This window comes from Serinus canaria, chromosome 8, assembly GCF_022539315.1.
Source record: "Serinus canaria isolate serCan28SL12 chromosome 8, serCan2020, whole genome shotgun sequence".
NCBI lineage: Eukaryota > Metazoa > Chordata > Aves > Passeriformes > Fringillidae > Serinus > Serinus canaria.
Genome location: NC_066322.1, coordinates 26,889,808 through 26,912,113, shown reverse-complemented (window position 1 = coordinate 26,912,113; position 22,306 = coordinate 26,889,808). Strand labels below are relative to the sequence as shown.

The window sequence follows — 22,306 nt, the reverse complement described above, 5'->3', positions numbered from 1 at the left end:
CAGGGACCTTGTTCTGTTCCCTCAGCTGTCAGCTGCATGGCTTTATTCCCATTTCCTTGAAAACAGCAGTGCCCCATATATACACTCCAAGGTACACAGTGACAGCTTTGTGACTCTCATAAATTACAACTGCCACTAGATGCCACCATGGATGGTGGAACAGCTCCTCAGAGAAAGCTAGCCTCGAAGGAAAATTTTAACTGGGATGCTCTAAGTGAAAGTCAGCAACTACAGAGATGTACCTGCTCTAATGAGGCAAGATTTTGTGTTTTGCAAAGACAACTCCATCTATATTTGGTACCTCTAAATGTGTTTTTAGATAGGAATTCTGACAATCAACAATAAACATAAAAAAACTAGATATATCATTTGTCTGTAACCAACACCCTGACACAATCATCTGGTATTTTGCAGTACAAAACCTGAGAAGTAACAAGCCCTTTATATATTTCAATATATTTTATTTTTACACACTCTCTTTCCTGGTCTATGCTCTAGTGGGCTGCTCTTTCCCCCAGACACCCCAGCATGGGGCTGCAATGTCAATGTGCTGGAGGGCAGGAAATCTCTGCAGATGGATCTGGACAGGTTGGATCGATGGCCAAGGGCATGAGGGTCAACAAGGCCAAGGGCTGAGTCCTTCCCTTGGATCACAACAACCCCAGGCAGAGCTACAGCCTGTGAGGAGAGTGGCTGGAAAGTGAGGAACCCAGTCCTGGAACAGCAGCCACAGAACTCCACCTCCAGCCTCCCATTTGTGTGCTTCAGTTTATCAAGCTTCCTCAGAAACACATTATTTTTGGTGAATGGTGTGGCTGAGTGGGTGCATCATTATGCTTCTCAGTAAAGCAAATTAATAGCAAATTGGTTGGGTTTGGGAAGATGAAATGAAAAGAATGGGCTGTTCAATAAAATTCAAGTAGAAGGCACATTAAAAGATCCTTACAAAAGACATGGGCATTTCAATAGTTTTTAATGTTTCACTGCAAATCCCCCTCACTAAAACAAGACTGCAATAACAGCACAATAAAAATAAGCCAGGAAACTGATTATTTGTTCACAATGAAGAGAGAAGACTTAAAAATAAATGTTGTCTTTCTTGCTAGCCCTCCAGAATCCATCCTCTTCATCAGCCTGAACTGCCTTAGCTAAACTTGACTTCCTTCAGTAGTGACTCCTAAACTCCCAAATTACTACTTTAAGATGGGATCAATACAAAATACTTACGAAATAAAAAGTATTATTAGAATTTCACACCAGAATTCATATATCAAAGTAAATGCATACTATTTAAACAGGGGTATTAAAAAAGGCCATTTTAACACTGAAAAAACACACATGTGTCAGGGTTCAGGATTAGTGGTCATTATTAAAAATATTTGAAATTGCTATTAAATACATTAAAATACTGTAAAAAGTCTGACAATTTAAAAACCTCTGGAACTTTTAACAGAAAAACCTCTTCTAGCACCATGTTGATATTAGGCTGATGGGTTTTTTTCCTTGCTTGGTTGACACATTTTTGCTTTTATTAAAACCTTAAGTAACACTGCAGCACAGAACCACTTGCTCAAGAAACATCCTTTATTCCAGTTCCTTTCTTAGAGAGCTTGAAATTCCATTATGAGTTCCCAGGGCTTAGTAAATTGCTCATAACTCAAATGAACCAAGCCACTGAGAGGTCAATATCTAAGCTGATTGCTAAAAAGCCATTTGAGTTTATAGATATGACAGTAACTCACATTAGAGTCTAAAACTACATTTAACAAAACAGATTTTTGAAACATTAACTTGCTCATATTTCTAAGTCTATATTTGTAAGTCTAATGACTGAACTTTTATTCTTTTAAAATGTGCTTGCTCACTGCTAAGTAAGTAAATAAAGCAGACTGAAAGGCTGGCAGTCTAATTAATAGCACTTGAAATTACAAAGCTTCAAAAATAATTTCTGAGTTTTATGTTATGTGCCATTGCTCAACTCTAACAGCAACAAAGAACTTCTACCTTGACCATCTCAAGGAGAATTTGAACCCCAATAAACAAAGCCCCTAATTTGGTTTTTGCAAGTAAGAGGGATACAATGCCCTAACTTTTCTCACTCCAGCTCCTTAACCCAGCCAATACAAATTCTTGGAGGGCTTCCCTCTCCCAAATGTGGTTTAATGCTTTAATATTCAAACCAAAAATTATAAGTGTTCAAATCAACTTGTTACATGAAGCACGCCAACCATAACTTCTCTGGTTTTGGAGCTGCCAGCTGCAGATTTAAAAAAAACAAAAATAATTACATGTGCAATACAAAATTGTGAACTTACTTATCATTTAAATAAGCATTCTGATTATGTAGAGATAGGGAAACATGGTATTTTCTCTTTCCAGAAGTGATATTTCTACCAAGTTCATTTAGATAATTAAGTATTTCATCATTGCACAGGGTGAGCTGAATGGAGGTTTTGTTTCTGTTTGCCCTAGATCCTAGATAACAGTTCAAGAATATGAGTAGAAAAGGTATGGTTTTAATATATCACAATTATATTTCCCAATTCTCAACCACTTGAACAGCTGTACAAGGCAAAACCATTTTTAAAAGCGGTGCATGATCATTTTTCAATTAACACACCGAAATGGCTGCTGGAAGACACCTCCCCACCCCTTCACAGCCACAGGAGTTCTGCATGTATAGAAAAGACCTTGCCTGGGGAGTCTCCAACAGCCAAATGTAAAAATATTTTAGCTCTCATGGGTGTTGAGAAGTTGGACTTGTTAACAATTAAGTACTTCAAAACACTAAAATTATTACCACACAGCTTCATATAAAGAGGTTTTACCCCTCTCTCGGGGAGGTCTGAAGGGTCAGAAATTTTATGTTCAAACAACTCAGAACTACATTTCTGTGTGCTGCTTCTTTGAGGAATATGAAGAAACTTAATGAAATAAAATTCAAAAATATTTCCTGATTCTCTCTCTTTTCTATGAGGACACATGGATTACCCTCCTTTCAGAAAGACCTACAACTTCAGAACTCCTAGTTCCAGTTAACACCACTGCATTAAGCTCTTCTCCACAATTCTGTATGAAAGTTCTCATTGGACCTGAGCTATATTCCCACGTTTTTGTCCTTCTCAAGCATGAACTCTTTCTATCAGGCCACTTGCTGTATGTACTCCAAGTTTTCCTGCCATGTACTTACCCTAAGGACAGGGCACTTCCCCCACTGCTCCCTCCCAGACAGAAAACCCTCAGTCTAAAAAGAAATTCAGTTTCTATTTGAAATTTAAAAAGTCAGACGTCTGCATTCTGGTCTTTGAAGAATACTGCCATCACCTGATTTTACTTGAAGCCATGTTGGTTGAGGCAGCACTTCATAAATTGTTCCTTAATCTGAATTTCTAGAAGGAATTATATTTAAGCCTTCCAACTTGGCTTGGTGTTGTCTCTCTAGGCTGCCAGGATATTTTCCTCACTGAAAAAATAGCTAAGCCTCTGTTAAGCACAGCATCAGTAGGAGAATGATTCTGCTGTCCAGAAAGAACACCAGGGGATTCCAGTTCCTGTGTTGAAGCTCTACTTATTTTCTCACAAAGTGCCCTCCAAAACTTCTATCATTAATAGTTCCTCCACACACTGTAATTAAGTTGCTGCTTCTTGTTCTCATTGGGAACATATTTACTCTAACATTCTTCTGTGAAGTAAAGCTAGCAGGATGTAGATAACCTGATATCTCACTGTTATAAGAACTTCTCCTTGTTTCATTGAAACCATTTTTAAATAAACTCTACTTCCACATTGTTTCCAAAATAAGCAGTATTTTCTTCCAACAACCATTTGACAAAGCTTCACTGGAATTAAAAAGAAAGAAATACACATACATTTTAGCATGAGCTTACTCCATAGCACTTCCAGGGACTAGGGCAAAGAATAAAGAATCCTTCTTAGATAACTAGGTGGAAAAAAAAAAAAGCAATGGATTTATACAGCTGTGCTTCCCTTAATTCTACCTCAAATATTTACACCACTGTGGCTAAGTCAAAGTATAAAATGAAAAAGTGAGTCAAAAAGTAATAAACAGTCTAATAATTAAACAGTAGCTGTCTAAGGAATAAGAATTTACTGTAAAGCAAAAAATAAATATTTCCTCAATCTGAGGTTGGCCAGCACCTTAATTTGGAGCTTATGTCCCCAAGCATTCTCCTTCTTTCCTTCAGCCTCACCAGCCTCCCCTTTCCACTGCCACTGCACCACTAACAGATCCCTCCCCCACAAATTGTGCCCTGTGTGCTCAAAACCACACTTCTCCCTGGGATGAAAATGGGGAGCATTCACTGTGACCACGCCGACCCTGGACACACAAGGGCCCCCCCAGCAGGGCCAGACACCACGGGGCAAGCCTGGCACCAGCCTGGCTGTGGCTTCCAGCCCAGGAATAAAAAAGTGAGCAGTGACCAGCCTAAAAGCAGGGCTTTAAATCAGAGATGGTCTCCCTCCTAGTTACATCTACAAAGCTGGCCATTGAATCCTTAAATGTGTCCTACTTCATACTCATTGAATGGGATTCTTCTTCCCCAAAATCCTGGAAGCTCTCTGTAAGCTGCAAGGTGATAAAGCAAACTATAAATTTGCAACAGCAGCAGCAGGGCCTGAAGATCTCACCCATTTCTGTAACTCAGCCCTTTCTAAAGCAGCCTTCAACCTTAGGAAGAATAAAACCACCCAGCTGCTAACAAGGTTATAACTGACTCTTACACCTCTATTACAACAAGATTTTCCATTACTGCTCCAACTGGCCCCCTTGACGGGCTGGAAGGCTTTTGCTGATGAGACAAAGGACCATTACATGAAACAGCACTCCTCCTGTTTACTCAGGACAGTGTTAGATGACTGCCAAAGGGGAGAATATGGAAATAAAATCACCAAAAATATCTGCACTCAGATTTCTCTTTGGCTTGGTAGCAGCTTCTTGAAAATACAGGATTATAAGCAATACCTTTTGTTGTCCAACCTCTTACCCACTAAACGACTAAACAGAGAGTTTTGAAAGGATAATGATGTCTTTGAGACAGTGGGAACTGAAAATACATCTGTGCCTCATTGGCACTGAAATCACTAGCATGGATCTTATTTCCAGCATATCTCAATCTTCATTATCTTTCAGATTTTTGCTCTTCTTCATAACTGTACATCTCCCATGTGTGCACAGGGACCTGTTCTGATCAAAAAAGATCCCAAAAGTACAAAATGGGACCTCACAATGTCTGTGTTGACTTGATCAGTGAACTCTCACCTCTACACTACCTCTGTTCAGGAACTCTTTTCCATTGGAGCCAAGGCCTCCTACCATTATTTAGACAGCTGCCTAACTACCTCTTGTGCAGCAACTTACTTTTATTGCTGTTTTACTGCTTTTTCATGTTATCTTTCCTTTCAATCAATAAACTACTTAGGTAGCCCACAAATTATTTCATCAGTTTACCACTTCAAAATAAATTACATTATTTTAAACAGTATTCACTCAGCTGTCACAGAGACATGTCTGCAGCCTACACTGCATCCATTTTATAAGAGCTATCAATAAATGAGAAGCTTTCTCATGCTTTGAAAAAGCAACTGGCAGCATATCCATGTCCAACCCAAGAGGTAATACCCACCAGCAGGAAACCTCACATACTTTTGCATCCTCAAGAGTTTGGCCCTATTGCATCAGTCTGGTGATCTTCACATCCACACTGAAACCCAGATGAAGATTTTACACCTCTCTGTTATAGCAGGATTAAACTCAGGAAGGGTAAGGAAGTGGCCAAGAAAATAAATAAAAAGGGTCAAGATACTTTTCCTCCAGGGTATCTAAGTTTTTGGCAAATTTACTTCTTTCTACAACCTTCAGCAAGAATGATCAGAAAAAGACAGTATTCAAAGCAAAAAGATGCTACTGGAAAAGCAGATACATGCCTGGGGGAACAAACATTAACAAAGTAGTGCAGCTGTGTAAAGAAACACTGAAAAAGAAATTAAATCCATTATTTCCTTGCCAAAGGACTGAATACTGATGATTTTGTTCAATTGTTCAGAATTCTACATGCAAGATGTTTCATACTGATTTACAGTAAATCAAACCTGGTATGAAGAGCTAGATACTTTAAAAGGAAAAAGGTTAAAAGCAAAAATGTTTCTTTTGAGGGACTGAGAAAACAGCAAAATTATACTTAGTAATAGAAACCAAAAACACAGGCACAGCTTCATAACTGTAATGTGAAATGCTTAATTAAAAGATTCCTGTTGGTGAGTAGAACTCTACCCACTTTGAGGCCTAACATGAAAACAGGAAAAACACTGGATTTGAATAGATTTTTTTCCTAACCAAGATTTCTTAAGTGGGTAACATTTAGAACACACAGAGTCAAAGGTTGCTGCATTTGAGAGAAGAAGGATTTGATGGTGGAGCAAAAGAATTATGAAATGTGATTCTATGACAAGGCACCTCTGTATATTCTGCTGTCCAAGGGAGTGACAGCAGTTCCACAGTGACTGACTGATCTATTCTGCTGCCCAACAGCATCTACCACTAGTAAATAGTAAAGCCATTCAACAAACTCATTCTGGCCTGAATGCCTAATTCCACTGGAATTCATGTCCCTAGCCCCAGATTCCCTAAATTAGATTTACTTTATGTACAGGAATCATAAGATAAAACTGGAAGGACAGCCAGCCCCAAAAAATATCTTCCTATGGAAAGTAGGTGATGCATTGCCCAGCTGTTCCTGACAACAGTGCAAGAAGAGGCCCAAACCACATGACTTGAGCCTCAGTCAGGAATAAATCTCATAATTAATTATGATCCTTAGCCAAGAAGAATTTAATGTGTAAGTACCACTTCATAATCCAGCTGCTTTAAATTTTCAGTGTTCTCATTAAAATCAATTGTGCCATTAATAATTAACTGAAATTGTTATTAAAAATACAAACCAGAACAAACTAAATGGGAATATTTTGTGACATTTATTACTCCATATCAATAATCTCCCCAGGACAACTCCTCATGAATCTCATCACTTGAATTGGAAATACATTAAGAGCTTAGCAATCCTTCTAGCAACATACTTGAATCACTTAGAGGGACCATCTGTTGTCCTCACCTCCACAGGGAGTAAAAACAAAACAAAACAATCACCCAACATTTTGGTTAAACATCTCATTATTCTCTGCAGCCAAAAGAAGAAAATTAAAAAAGCTTCCTAGAGCAAGAACTAGCAGAGTTAAGAATTAAACCAGCTCAAGAAAAAATCCCAAGTACAGATCAAGTATAGCCTTGCAAATAAAATATGCATGTCAGAATTAAACTGCATCACATAAATGAAGAATCTTTGGTCTATGCTACATATAAGAGCATGAAAAATACCTGGACAGCAGAGCCCAGAAAAGATAAATTAATTTCAATTCAAATTTCAAACAGAATAAAGACAATGAAGAACTAAAGAACAAGATATGTTTTTAAAATCCATAGATGACAGAAATTAGACAAAGTGCAGCAATAGAGAAGCAGAGGAGAGTCACACACAAAGTAATTAGAATTCCTGGACTTGCTTACCGCATATTCCTCTGGTGTGACCTTTAGAACATCAAATACCACTGCATCAAAGCTCTTCTTCAGTTCAGCTGAACCCTTGTCACTCAAGGACTCGGAGCTGCTACTCTTCTGCAGAAACAAAAAAAACACAGAGGATGTTTTGGACCTGTCCTTCTTTTTGTCTTCCCTTTTTTACACTTCCAAAAGCAAAATTTCTGTCCAAATGTCATTGTTCACAGGATTTTTCTACTGGGTAAATTATCAATTCAAATTCAGTCACAGAACAGACTGCAAAAAATCAGACCCTCTAAGTAACACCTGGATTTTTATGGATTTCCTTCTAGCTGAAGGGGGGGCAGGGTTAGATTAGATATTAGGAAGAAGTTCTTTGCTGTGAGGGTGGTGAGGCCCTGGCACAGGGTGCCCAGAGAAGCTGTGGCTGCCCCTGGATCCCTGGAAGTGACCAAGGCCAGGCTGGATGGGGCTTGGGGCAACCTGGGATAGTGGAAGGTGTCTTGCGCATGGCAGGGGGGGGCATTGCATGGGCTTTACCATCCCTTCCAATCCCAATAATTCCATGATTTCAAAGGAATTCATCAAAACACAACAGTTATATTTCAATTAATAATAAATTCCAATTTATTGACAACTATATCAACAAAAGCAATACAGTCACTTTGAATTTCAAACAGAAAAAATATCACAAAGATAAGGAAAAAGGGTCTGCCCCAAGGAAATAGTTATTAATTCTCTTTCTCTTAAAAGCAAGGAAGCTTACAAAAATTACACTGAGTTTCATGTGTTCCTGTTGAAGACATTTAGCAGAAGGAATTTTACTGTTGTTTTCAAATTACAGTAATTCACATTTGCAAAAAACCAGATCCTAGGATATCATTCTATGAACATTTACCTACAAAATAAAGATTTTGCTTCCCTGCAAAATACAAATGTGGCTTGAAAAATAAACACTGCATATTGGCTTCATATGTTTCATACAGTTTTCACATTAAAGCAATACCTCTGTGTTATGAGCAATCACTTCCTCTAGCACAGAGATGCAGACCTACATTCTATTTATTCATTCCTGAAGCTGTGTCAGGGGAAGTCAGGCTTGGGTATCAGGGAAAGGCTCTTCCCCAGAGGGTGCTGGCACTGCCCAGGGAATGGGCACAGCCCTAAGGCTGCCAGAGCTCCAGGAGGGTTTGGACACCACTCCCAAGGATGCACAGGGTGGGATTGCTGGGGTGGCCAACACAATCAAGGCTCTTTGTGACACCCTGTGCCATTTTACTGCTACTGTTGCAAGCTTTCGGACATTGGTCCTTGAGAATTCAGCCAGTTGCAATAAACTCATGTCCATTTTCAAGCACTTTTGTTGTAAGGACACATTACAAAGAAAATGCTTATTTAATAACAATGTCCACTTTTAATTAGATTCTGACATTACAATCTCTCTGAAAAATCTGCCTTTGAAAACACCAACAAAAACTGCAAACCAGACATTCATTTTCAGTAACCAGTATGCTTACAGAAACATTTCAGTTACAAGTCCTCTTCCCTACTTCTTAGTCAAGCTAGAAAAAAAATACCACTTGCTTAAAGTAAATTCATGTAATTTAGCCAAAATATATTTTAGTCAATTTTATCAGACATCACATAAACATTCAAGACTATTTTGCTGAGTAAAAAGGTTGCTTTCCTCCAAGAAAATTTTTCAGGTGCATGCCAAAAAATAGTCAATGATTCATGAAGCAATTATAAGGGGAGTACAAGAATCTATATAAAAACAAACAACGGTCTTGGAGACCGATGCCAGCTTTGCTGACAATAGTTGTGAAATTGTGGTGGAGATTATTTGGTTCCTTTTGGTAACACAAGACTCCAATTCTCCTTTCCTCTTGTTTGTGGTACTCCCCATTTCCATAGGCAAGTGCACACACATACAGCTGCTATTGAAACTCATCTGTAAATATGTAAATAAATAAAACATCTTTGCTACAGTGCAGAGATTCATGGAAGGAAGAAAGTTCAGTCAGGATTTTGTGGCTCTTCTCCCTATTGACTTTGTAGTGTTCTAATTTCAGCCCAAGCCTCTTCCTTAAGAAGCAGATGACAAATGGAAAACTACATTCACTTCAAACTAAGAGGCATCAGCAGATGAGGCCAATCTCCATTGCTTGGCTGATGCACACACTCAGCTCACAAGCTGTTCATTTCTAGAGGGCAGAAGATTTGATGGGCAGGAGGGACCCCCACCTATGCCAGAATACAGTCCAAGAGACAAAGGGAACAACTTTATTCCACTGCTGCTGTGTCAGACTGCTCCTCAGTACACACACACAAGTACCTGTCAAAGAAAAGAACATTTCCCACCAGCCTTGCCAAGCCAGCTTAATGTGCTAAGAGGGTCTATTCTTGTTAAAACTTGAAAAGAAAAGCTTCCTTGTCTAGATGTGATGGAAGAGAACATGGAAAAAGTCAGCTTTGGCTATGGTATATGCAAGTTCATGCTCTATTTTGGTATGCCAAGTTCAGGACTTTACATTTTATTCACACTAAACCGGAGTGTATGAAACCAACACATAGAACAAGAATCTGTTGGATGACAGCTGTTAAAAGAAAAATTCACATTTTAGTGCACTTAAAAGCAAAAAGTGAGTACATAGTTAGCCAGTAACTGAGGTTTCCAGTCCTTACCTCTGAAGCAGTAGCTGCAATGTTAACACCACTGGACTGTCCGTTCATTAGCTCCATACTGCCCACACCATCAATCTTCAGCCCTACATTTACAGCAGCAGGATCATCTCCAAGGCAACCCAATAACCATTCCTACAAAGAGCAAAGAGGTGTCAGAAACCACTTTCTGCAGGGGTTTTCATCAAGATGCAGTGCCTAAAATCCTTAACAAAAATAAAGGACTTCCAAAATGGCTACACAGCTCTTAGGTCCAGACTTTGGATTCTAACCCATATTTTAAGATGACTTTGGATTCTAACCCATATTTTAAGATTACCAACATACTTAAAACCAACATAAACTGGAGGTTCCATTAAGATCCATCAGTCTCTGGCAGTATTGACTTACCATACTCTTTTCCCCTATTGTTTTCTCTATGCCAGAATCAATATGTAAATAAATGCAGTAGCCCTAACAAATTGAGGTCTGCAACATCAGTTCATATACTCTGTTTTTCCTTTTATCAGCAGCTTTAAAAAGTGTATTCCAGTATATATGTTAACTCTATCAGGTAACTTAAGGTATTATCACTTCCTGTCTTATAGGACTCTTTACTAGCTTTAAATAAAAACTATTACACTGAAAGCAATAGAAGTAAAAATTGAATTTATACTTTTCTCAATTTGTGTGCTTCATAGAAGTAAAATGACCCAAACTATTGTTTAGTTAAAAAACCCCCAAACAGAAAAACACACAAAGGAAAACTCCACACACTGACTTTTAATGCATCCTTGCATGAATACTATGATTTTCATTTCTGCAGAGAAAAGGCTGCAAAGAAATGGAACCCTTTGGTATCCACTATAAAAACAGTAAGACTACCCAACCACAGTGTTACAGAGTAAAAATTGGTTTGTGCTTAAATTAATGAGCTGTTAGTGCCCTCTAGTGTGAAAACTATTATAAATCAGCTTCCATGGATCTATGTCTATAGCACAGGTGACTGCTTCCAAAGTTGCTGCTGTTTATTAAATTCACTTTTGGTTTGTAGTTTAATTCAGAGCTATTGCATGATCTGAAAACAAATGGACAGTGACAGGTAACTGGGTAATTCCACATGACAAAACAGTTTTACAGCAGCTCATACTTAATGACTCTAAGGAATGCAATAAAATAATCTGAAAAGCTGTATCTCCAAGTGACCTAAACCAAGTATGTCAGTCAGACAAGCTTGGAAGGCAAGAAACTGCAATAGTTAAATAAGAAAATATCCTTAAAAAAACCCCACTATTTAAGCAATAAAATATCCTCAAATTTTAAAGTGTCACCATAAGAATGCAATGCAGAAAGGAAAGCAATGAAAGACAGCCATGTGGCAAAGTCAGTCAAACACTACAGCTTCCAGGACAGCCACCCACATTTTACCCTTTGTTGTTTTGGGAAAACTGACAGAACTCTCTCATTCACAGGAGAGACGATGCTACATTTCACTTTAATGTTACATTCCCAGTCCATGTGCTTTAATTAACACTGATTCCTCCACTAAAAATGCATTCAACTGCACTCAAGCTTTAAATTACAGACCACATAAAGGAAAAAATCTCATCTCTGGCTTGTGAGTGCCACTGCTGTCCTGTCCTTCCCCATCTCAATTACCCTCCATATTGTCTTGTGGAATATTGCCAAATGCACAGCTCCCCAAAGCCTCTCTCCTGCAGCTCGTTCCCTTTACAGAAGGGAAAAGCACAGAAATAAAACTCTGATGTGTTACAAGTTTCACTTATGTAGTGACAGTAGAGGACAGAGGTATCACATCTTCAACACCAGCTGCAGGCCCCTCACATGCTCAAAATGGTACATTTATCCCAAAGTAATCTCCTCTGCTAAAAAAAAACAAACCCTACCCTTTAAAAATTTGGGTTTAAAATTTTTTAAGGAAAGTTGGCACTTTGACTTTGTATGATACAGTTATGGAGAGTATGAGGAAATTATGTAATCTTAAATAAAGGTTACATATTTGACCTTTGGCTCACATCAGCTTCAACTGTTCCCCTTCCCCATATCAATGGGAGCCAAAAAAGAAGGAATTAGGGATGTCCTTCCGTGTAAGGAAAAATAAAAACCTGAGCTCTGAGAGCTTTTTTTGTGGCAGTATTTGGATGTTGCTAACTAAAAGAAATTACAGCTGTCATAGAAGCCTATTGAGTTGGCAGCTCAGCCTCACATCAACAAGAGCAAATTAATTCCTCTATCAGCAAATGCTCAAGCCCAGTTTCCCCAATGACTCCTCTCACATAACCCACAGCCACTCACAGGAACTTCCTCCCCATATTTCCTGACAGACTTTCCACCCCACAGGATCTGCCTGGAAGGGACAGCAGTGCTGCTCACTGATCCAGGTTTTCCTTTTCTACCTTGTTACTGTGATGGGAGCTGAGAGAACTCTGTCTCTTTGTTAGGTGTGGGCCACTATACTGAGAAGTGACTTCTATGAAGCACACAAATATTGGGTTTCTCCATTTATTTTTTTAATAAGCAGAAAATCATTTAGGAAAAAACCCTCCATGCAAAGGAAATGGAGTTTACAAAATGTAGCATCTGCCATCAAGCTGTATCCTAACAAAGCTGTCCACACAATGATAATTTTGTGTCCATTGCTGCATCACTAGGGTATGCCTGAATACATTTATACTTTTTTACACTTCATGGATACACTAAGGAGCTAAATTAGTGCTGAACTGCTATAAATATATATTTATTAACCTTAAAGTTCCAAAATTGGCAACATCCACAATGTTCTCATGTCTCACAGCTTTCAAAAGTACATCACCACTCCCATAACAAGAACAGTCACAGCAACAGTTTTGGTCAATGTGCCACTTGAGACAAATATTGAAAAAATCCTCACACTGGAATAACTAAATAATTTGCTTCCTATACTGTCCTTCTGCACAAAACCCAAATAATCTGTGAACAGCAATATCAGAAAGTGATCAAGAGCAGAGAAGTTCAGAGCAGCACAGCTGGGTCTGTGGAATGACTGTCACCACACTGCTACAGTGAGTCACAGTGTTCACTGCCTACCTTGTATCCAATTACCAAAACTGAATTACACTGAGTAATTTGAACTTCCAGTCAGTTTCTCCTCTCCAATTCAATAAATGCCTTTGTGCTCAGAAATGAATTACATGTGGAACTGAGTGTGTTTCCTACGATGCATAAACACCTAAGCATTTATGCCAGCCTGAAGCCTTGACACACTGTGTGCTATCTTCCTACCATGCCATTCATACTGTACAGTAAACTAAAATACTGATACACAAATGTTCATCACACCCAAACAATGAAAATATCTAGACTATTGTTGTGGTTTATCCCCAGCCAGCAATTCAGTCCCATGCAGCCACTCAGTCACTCCCCCACAGTGGATGGGGGAGAGAATCAGCAGAATAGAAGTGAAAAATCTCAAGGGTTGAGACTAAGACTGCTCAGTAGGGAAAGCAAGACCTGTGTGCTCAAGCAAAGCAAGGAATTAATTCACTGCTTCCCATAGGCAGGCAGGTGTTCAGCCAGCCCCAGGAAAGCAGGGCTCCACCCTGTGTAAAAGTGACTTGGAGAGGCAAAAGCCATTCCAAAAGTCATCCCTTCCATCTTTGTCCTCCAGATTGATATTATTATATATATGACCTAGAATAAGCCTGTTGGGGTCAGCTGTCCTGGCTATACCCCATCCCAATTTGTTGTGCACCCCAGCCTCTTTGCTGGTGGGATGAGGAGCAGAAAATGCCTTGACTCTGTATAAGCCCTGCTCCGAGTAACCAAAATATTGCTGTGGTATCAACACTGTTTTCAGCACAAATCCAAAACACAGCCCCACTCCAGATACTGCAGAGAAAATGAACTTTATCCCAGCCAAAGCCAGCACAGCTAAGCAGGGTCTGTTGCCTGCAGTGAGTTTTTCTGTAAATTCACCCAAGGCTGTGCTGCTGCTCATTCCCACGCAGGGGCTGACCTGCAGATCCCCCCAAAGGGAAGGCAGCTACGAGCAAGGGCAGCAGCAGGGTGTGCCTGAGCACAGCTGCTGCAGAGCCGACCTGATCTCAGCCCCAAGGGGAGCAGAGAGTGCCCTTCGCTTCAGACAAACAGCTCTGTCAGACCCACGGACTGCATCCCAGCTGAGTGAATCAACTGGTGCTGGAAATGCTTCTCACGGGGCAGCCGAGACGTGTCTCTACAAAACCACAGAACCGAGGAATTTCAGAGAGCTTCAGCTGGCTTCAACCCACGCACTCCTTCCTGCTGTCACCAGCATCGTGACAGTGAGCACACTCCAGACCACACGCGGGGATCTCACCAGTACTGTGTTGAAACTGTACAATGCAATTGCTGGAGTTTGCTAAGTGGAACTTGCATTTGTATTGCGATTTCAGTGTATTTTGTATCACACTGCTAAATCAGAAATCAGCTATATTCAAACGGTTAATCTAGCATTAAGCATTACACCTTCCATGGAATATCTGACAGAACCTGAGCAGAGAGTACTGGACTCTGACAGATATCTAACAGAACACTGACGCTTGACTCCCTTCCACAGCAGACGTTCTTGGCTCAGTTTGGGTCAAACACTGTCCCCAAAATACAGTATAAACAGCATTTTAAAAGACAACCCTAAAATTACATTTGAAACTTCCTGCCCAGAACTTACAAAAGCTTTGAGAAAACAAACACAGTGAAGTTTTAGGAATAGCTCAAGAGTCAAGATGACCAATATCCTCTTTATTCTTATGCATAATGTGAGTACAAAGTGTCATTTGTTTTGATCACAGAGCCCATGAAGAAAACAAAAGTGCCTTGCATGGCTCATCATTAACTACAAATGCAGAGTAACTACCCAAGACTTTAGGGACCAAAAAAATCTGTTCCAGACACAATGAACTTGCTCCCGATCTTGTGGAAACTAGAGAGTGCAGGAAAACTTAAGGTAAAAAGCTGAGACAACTGCTAAGAACCAACACAACCCACAATGAAAAAAACTAAGAAAGCAAACACACTAAAAAAAAGCAAAGCACACACTCCACACCAAAATGAGAAGATCTAACGAACATAAAAGCCCCACAATGAAGCAGAGTCATCAAGGAACAGGCAAAGAACAACAAAGAAAAAAACAAACTGCACCTTCCAAACTATATCCTTCATTTCACATTCCAGCCACCAAAGCAGAAACCCACCCAAGTTACTGCACTGTACAAATAAAGACAGTATGTAAATATCCTTAAAGAAGAGAAATGAAAATCACCTAAGGCCATGCTTTAATTCAGTTTTCAGTAGGCATGATGATATTAAGATAGTAAAACTGATAAAAATAGTAACTTCCACAAAAGACATAAAATAAAAGCTGAAGCAATTTAAATTTCCTGCAGGAGAATGCAGTTGTATTATCACTCAAAATAATAAAATCCCAGCCTAAAATCTAACATACTATGAAATCCCCAGACATGTGAATCTTGGCAAAGCACTGCCTCATTTACCACTAGTGAAGACTGAGATAAAAGAGAGAAGACACACGCTGGGTAGAGACATGCCAAAACCAGGTAGGGCAGCATAATATTAAAAAACCAGATTACTAAGAGTTATTAAATACACAGTACCACTACAAATATTATAACAAAAAACATTTAGAAATACAGGAAAGCAATGTAATAAATGAGAAATAAAACTATCTGAGGGACAGAAGACTGAAAAGAAAAAAAAGTCAATCATTAAAGGACTCTTGTAGCTGACTCCTGTAAAATTCCTGCTGTGAATTTCAGCTGGAAATGATGCCACTAAAGCTGTAAGCATGAAGAAGCCTAATGAGACCCAGATATTTACATTAGTTATGAACCAACACTACCTGCAAAACATTGCAAAAGGGACACTGATGCTGTACTCTAGGCAGCTCTGATCACCTTGCTCCCAAAAATTTTTTTCCATGAAATGCATGCACAGAAGGGCTTCCAGGTATTCTAAAGGCAGTGAAACTTTCTTCCTAAGTGGAACCCACAAGACCTCAGCTTGCTTATGGTATGAAACTGAGATCTGCACAAGGACAAAACTGCCATATTTAACTATCAGGAAGATAAACCAGAAGTATATAAAGCAGATAAACCAGAGGAATAAAATGCAAATTTATGCTCAAAATCTCAGTAACAGCAATTGGGTTCTTGAACAGTTTTCAGACACCACCATTAACAGCAAATATCTCACAGCTGCTTAAGCTCATGCTGGACTCCCTCCTGACAGAAACTGTCACACGGTGCTGAGGAGCAGCACAGCTGACCCAGTGACACAGACTCCTGCTGGAAACTCAAAGCACTTCTGTGCTCACACAGCTCACTTCTGTCACACACACATTCTTTCCTCAAGCATCTGTTGCACAACAGTCACAGCAGTATCAGCTGGTTAAGCTCCAAGACAGATGAAATTAAAATCCACGGAATAGCAAGAAAGGGAACAAAAAGTTCTTTCATTAGGTTTGACACTGAAGTTTTAAATAAAAAAGAAGCTTCATTTAAATATGTTCATTTAAATTTAGATTCTCTTTTTCTACCTTAGAAAAAGGCTTTAGCTGTCAATTAGGTAAAATTATTACTCTTTAAGACACTATTCACAGAGCACTTTCACTATAATTTGTTCTGAATAAATCCTATTGCTGCTTTTATGCACCTCATCCCCCAACTTAGGGAATGGAAGGAGGCTGGGGAAGAAATAAAGAAAGAGAGAGAGATTACAGCAATGTAACAGCAAGGCTCTGTCTCATTCATATCTTGGTTTCCAGCTATCTAGGCCTCTTCTCCGTGGTTCTCCAGTACCCATGCTCTCCTTCTTAATCTCAAAAACTGGTACAACTTGTAGCTCCCATGTCCTTGGATGAGATAAAGAAAGAAAAAACAAAACTGAAAGCTAGAATATCCTTCTCCAGGGCACAAGTTACTCATTTACCAAATCCTATTACAAAAATCAAACCATTATCTCAGTCTGTCATCAACTTGCAACAACAATCAAGAGGTTCAGCTCAAAATGGAAATTTTTCCACATTAGTTACACACAAATAGGAAGGAGATCCTTACCACTCTGACTTCCACCACTCAAAAGCAGCTTTCCTCAGTGGACTGACTCAGGGCCAAGACTTAAATGAGAGATATTCTAGCAGAAGGCAACAAATTTGAGTATGAGAACTGGTACACAGCTGCAAGCAGTGGCAGATCTGGGCCCTCACAAAGGCACGAATCAAGCAGAAGAAAAAGGATCACTGCAGGCAACAAATGGAGTAAGCCAAAAATGTGAACATGTGTACATGCTATTTAGGCTTAGCCTGAGGTCCTAAGAGGTTGGCCTTCTGCTACCAAAAGGTCTCTCCAGCAGTGTCTGAGTGTCAACAGACAAAATGTAGGCACACTAAGACAACTGCACAAAACCTGAAGAACTTTCTGCTCACAAACTGCTTTCAAATCATCAGGTCCCTGGCACTTCTTCCTTCAGAGATCACCAAGAAGTCTCTGTTTGTAGTTCTTGAACGAAGTGCATAGAACAAAGCTTTATTTCTTTGCATCTGCAATTTTTTTTAACTTTGCAATTGTTACCAGAAGAGTGAAACTCCTGAATTTGTGAGACATTGTTTTCCCTCCCATATGCCAAGAGTAAGCAGCAGGGAATTCTTTTAGCACAGAAAGCACATCAAGAGTGTAAGGTTCTACTTTCCTCACTTCCCTCCCAGAACTAAAGCCAACCCAAAGTTTAACCTGCTGGAGAAAAATTTTTTTCTTCATCCTGAAGAAGAAATCCAGGTTTGCTCAGTAAGGAACTGGAGGAGAATCCCTCCTTGTCCGAAAGACACAACAGGAGAAAACATAACCTAGAGACATATCTGAAGGAAATATTTATTTTCAAGAATAAGAAGTAAAAAGATTGCAAAGAAAATAAATAGGATTTAAACCAGAAGCAAATATTTTTAATTAATTAGGCAGTTCTATAAGATGATAATCTTTCCCCAATTGGATTTTCAAGACCTCCACCACTTAGCCATACAGTTGTCAGTTTTGTTTGCAAACAAGAGGAGCAGTAAATGATTAATGTCCCCTTGATTAAGTGATGCTCAGTTTGCAAAGTGTTATTCTGGCTAAGAAGTGCAGGCACAACATCAGTAGAATTAATGAAGAACACATCTGTGTACACCCTCGTGAACAGGGAAATCATACTTAAGAGCATGCAACAATGGAGCACTGAATGCTGCTAACATGGACTTCAGGATCCAAAACCTCTTTTCAGAGGTAGTTAGATCTAGTTTTGCTTTGTTTGAGGATAATACAAGTAACACACAAATGGGGAAGAATTATTAGGACTGTGCATCAGCAAAAATATCACATCTCACAGTGAACAGTCTCTAGAACTGCCTTCTGTATTCCTAGCTTCTTTATTATTATTTCATTTCTTTATTTATAAGACAGCACAAAACATTTCAGCAGAAGGCAGACTAGAAGAAAATCATTGTAATGATCTGCAAATGGATCCATGCAGGTGGTATGCCTTCTCTCAGAAGGAGAAAGATTTGGGAAAAACACTTGAAAATAATTTTATGTACAGGAATGACAACTGACAGCCTGAGTTTTGTTACTGCAAACAGACTTCAGGAACTCCGACACCAGCAGTCACCAGCCTCACATGCCAAAAGCACATGTACAAAAAAACCTGACAAAAACTAAGCCTGAGGATCCACACTGAATTTCCTGTGTAAGCCTACACATCACACAGGGATGTCAAGAAAACTCAAATTTCCATGCCTACTCCTGGAGGCATTAAGTGCTAGAGTCAAAACTGCAAACAGCCAAACCAAAATTAAGATGATCGAACCATCCTAGGACAGATTTTAACAAGAGAGAAATGAGAAAGTCCCAACTGTTGCTGAATAACAGCCTCCAAATCCACAGAATTAAGGACTTGGTACATCCACCAGCCTTGGCTGCACCCTTGGTTTCTACAGTAAGGCAAAAAAGAAAAAAGTCAAAACTCCTCCCCTGTTGAACACCTGAGTTTTTCACTGAGAAGAAAATACTTGAGAGAACATTTTACTGTATTTCTTTATTAAGCCACTAATAAACACTTAGGACCTTTCTCAAAGAGGACGAAATATCGTAGTCTGGTTTGAAATTCAGCTTTCAGAGAGATTACTACATCCTTTATCAGTAAAACCTGGGACAGCAACATGTCAGCCATGTTCTCTATAATTATTCCTTTCTGAACATCATGCATTGATATGCACTGTTGCTATAGAAATGGTGCTAACAGGAGAAAATCTATCAGCCCATGAATTGCCTGTTTGGTATGATGACTGCTATGGGAAACTACAACAGGCATTTGGGAAGAGAGCTGGATCTTCTGCCTGTGTCACCATCCCCTGCATTCATCTATGGAAGTGTGTCAAGCCCAGGGTAGACAATTTCAACAAGCAAACAACACACAAACCAGTTATTTATCAATCTAAGCACCCCATTCACCTCTTTTCCATATTTCTACCTCCCTTTGGAAAGGCCTCAGTAAATCAGCCAACTCAGGAGAGAAGAGATAAAGAGCCAAATACCCATCACTTAAAGTTAAATACCTTTCTCCACCCAAGATCAGTCAGCAACCAGTGACCACCAAAGCATCAGCCTAATAAAACATGACAGAAACCAAGTTGCACAGAAACCTAGAAACCAAGTTAATTCAAGTACAGGACTCCAACAGTCAGATGGCCTGACCATTTATCAGTGACCCACTCAAAGTGCTTGAAACTGTTGACCAAGAATATGTTTGCTTCAACTAATTCAGAGTGAATGTTTTCATGAAGGAGGACAATGTATTTTTAAGATGGTATCAGACTTTTTTTCTTGTTACAAAAATAGAAACTTATCGTAGCCACAGGGTGTCTCTTTAGACACTTAAGGTAGACAGGAATTTATTTGAAGGCCTGAAATTCTGGTAAACCCATTTATTGTCTGTTCACTAACAACAACACTGCAGTCACCAGAAAAATCTCAATGTGATTTCAGGTAAATGGGCATTATAAACAAGAGCCCTGCTGGAGCCATTTCTAAGCCATCTATCTACATTATTGATGAAAGGATGCGCCCTAAAGAGGGAATGACATAATAAATATCTACAGAACTTGTGTAACTGATGTAGAATACAATGCTTTCCAGAAGACATCAAAAAGACACCGAGATGTAGCAGAACAAGCATTAATTTGAAGATCCCAGCTGGCAAAGAGTAAGAACCAGCTATACAAAATCATCTGTATACCTCCAAGGGCTGTAAAGGCAAGCCTTAAATTCTTGTTACAAAACCAAGAGAAAGACACTGCAGGGGTAAGATTAATGACATGCCTTCGATACACACTGTCAAGAAGGATTTTTAAGATTATTCTAGCACTATGAATTCTGCACAGTATGTTCACAAGTGATATCCTACCCAGCTACTTGGATATTTGAGCTATTCAGTGGATGACTGGATAATTATCACCCAAACACATCCTTAAGCTTATGAAACACAGCTGTGTCCATTTCTGCCAAATCAATGAAAGCAGACATTAAAGATTGATTTAAGTGCACATACGTGCAAGCTGGAAACTTGGGTCCAAGAGTAATGACAGAGGTACTCTGTACACAATGTAGTTGTGATGGATTTGAAGGAAAATGGTGTTATGAATGTAAACTACTGATTTACAGCAGATAACACTTTCCTTTTAAGGAAACCATGCCATTTAACATTTCGTTTAACTAAAAAGAGAATTATATCCAGCTTTTTGTTAATCTTTTAACTGATAAAAAGTAAAACTAGAATGCCATAATGCAAGAAAGTGCATGGCATGACAGGGCAAGCTATCACAAGTAGGGATATAAAACCCATTGTCATGAGGTGATGGTAACTTTATCTTTAAAAAGCTCACAGAAGAGAACCTTCCAAAAGAACCCCCTATCTGCTACTTCACTAATACTAATAGCCAAAAGCTCTGATCTTAGAAAAAATATTGGAAATTGCTTTCCTTCCTTACCAGGTTCACCAAAACCATCACAGCAATAAAGCAGCACAAAGCTCAGGGAAACCACAATCAGAAGAACTAAAGCAAAGATCCTCAGATCCTAAGACATCTACCAGGTAAGGATTCCCTGGCAACTTCTGGCAGGAATCCTGCAGGAATTCTGACCTATATTTTGCACAAACATTTTTTTCCCCTTCTGCAGAGAGGACATCTTCTGGCCCAGAATAACCAACACTGGCTTTTTCTAAAGCAACAGACATTGGTCATTGTGGACAAACCAACAGAAGCTAATTCTTCACCTCATCTAAATGAAAATACAGCATTTCTTTGAGCCCTGCCATGTCCTGCATTGCTGCCTTAAAACAAAAATCCAGTCACATAAACATGTAGCTTAGCTAAGAGAAGCATTTTTGCTCTCATGCAAGATTCACCTTGAACAGGAGGAAAAAACATGAAAGAAATGCCCATGACTAACACAGAGAACTGTAAGGGTCTGAGCAATTGGTTCTAAGTATTTGGAATGAGTAGCCCAAGTTACAGCTTGGACAAGGATTTGATACTGCCTTGTCATTACTGTCATTAAACTGTCCTTGTTCTGGAGGTACAAGGAAATCTGTTAACATTAGAAGGATGAGTGGATGCTGCACACGAAAGAGGGAGCAGCCTTGCCTGAGCAACAAAAAAGCTGCAGTGAAGAGAAACCTGTGCTGGGAAACAAACTCAGCTGGGAGAGCTCAACAGGGAACCCAATTAAATATATGTGTGTGTGCATGTGTGTGTATATATAAACTAAACTAATTAAGAGCTTTCAGTACTATCTCAAAGTCAAGATCATCCATATCATTAAACTAAAAAACCAAAGCAAAACACAAATTAGTAATGCATTTCCCCATTCTAAACTAGCAGGAAGCAAGTTGCCTCTTACCTGCTGAAAGAATGGCTGAAAAAGTCAATACCTTGGCTGCCCTTTGAAAACACTTTAATCTTTTAGTTTCATGTTCAGCTTGCCAAGT

The 22,306-nt window shown here is 39.3% G+C and overlaps 1 protein-coding gene across 4 annotated transcripts in view; it reads right to left on the bottom strand.

Annotated features, from left to right (window-relative positions):
- RALGPS2 (Ral GEF with PH domain and SH3 binding motif 2) overlaps positions 1–22,306 on the bottom strand; it is a 115,012-nt gene that overhangs the window by 81,705 nt on the left and 11,001 nt on the right. For all 4 annotated transcript variants that reach the window (XM_009088408.4, XM_050977233.1, XM_018911984.3 and 1 more), the window contains exons 2-3: positions 10,259–10,390; positions 7,583–7,690 (exon numbers count right to left, since the gene is read on the bottom strand). In XM_009088408.4, the coding sequence (XP_009086656.1) occupies positions 7,583–7,690; positions 10,259–10,315 (165 nt within the window). In that variant the 5' untranslated portion in view covers positions 10,316–10,390. The remainder of the gene's footprint in view (positions 1–7,582; positions 7,691–10,258; positions 10,391–22,306) is intronic.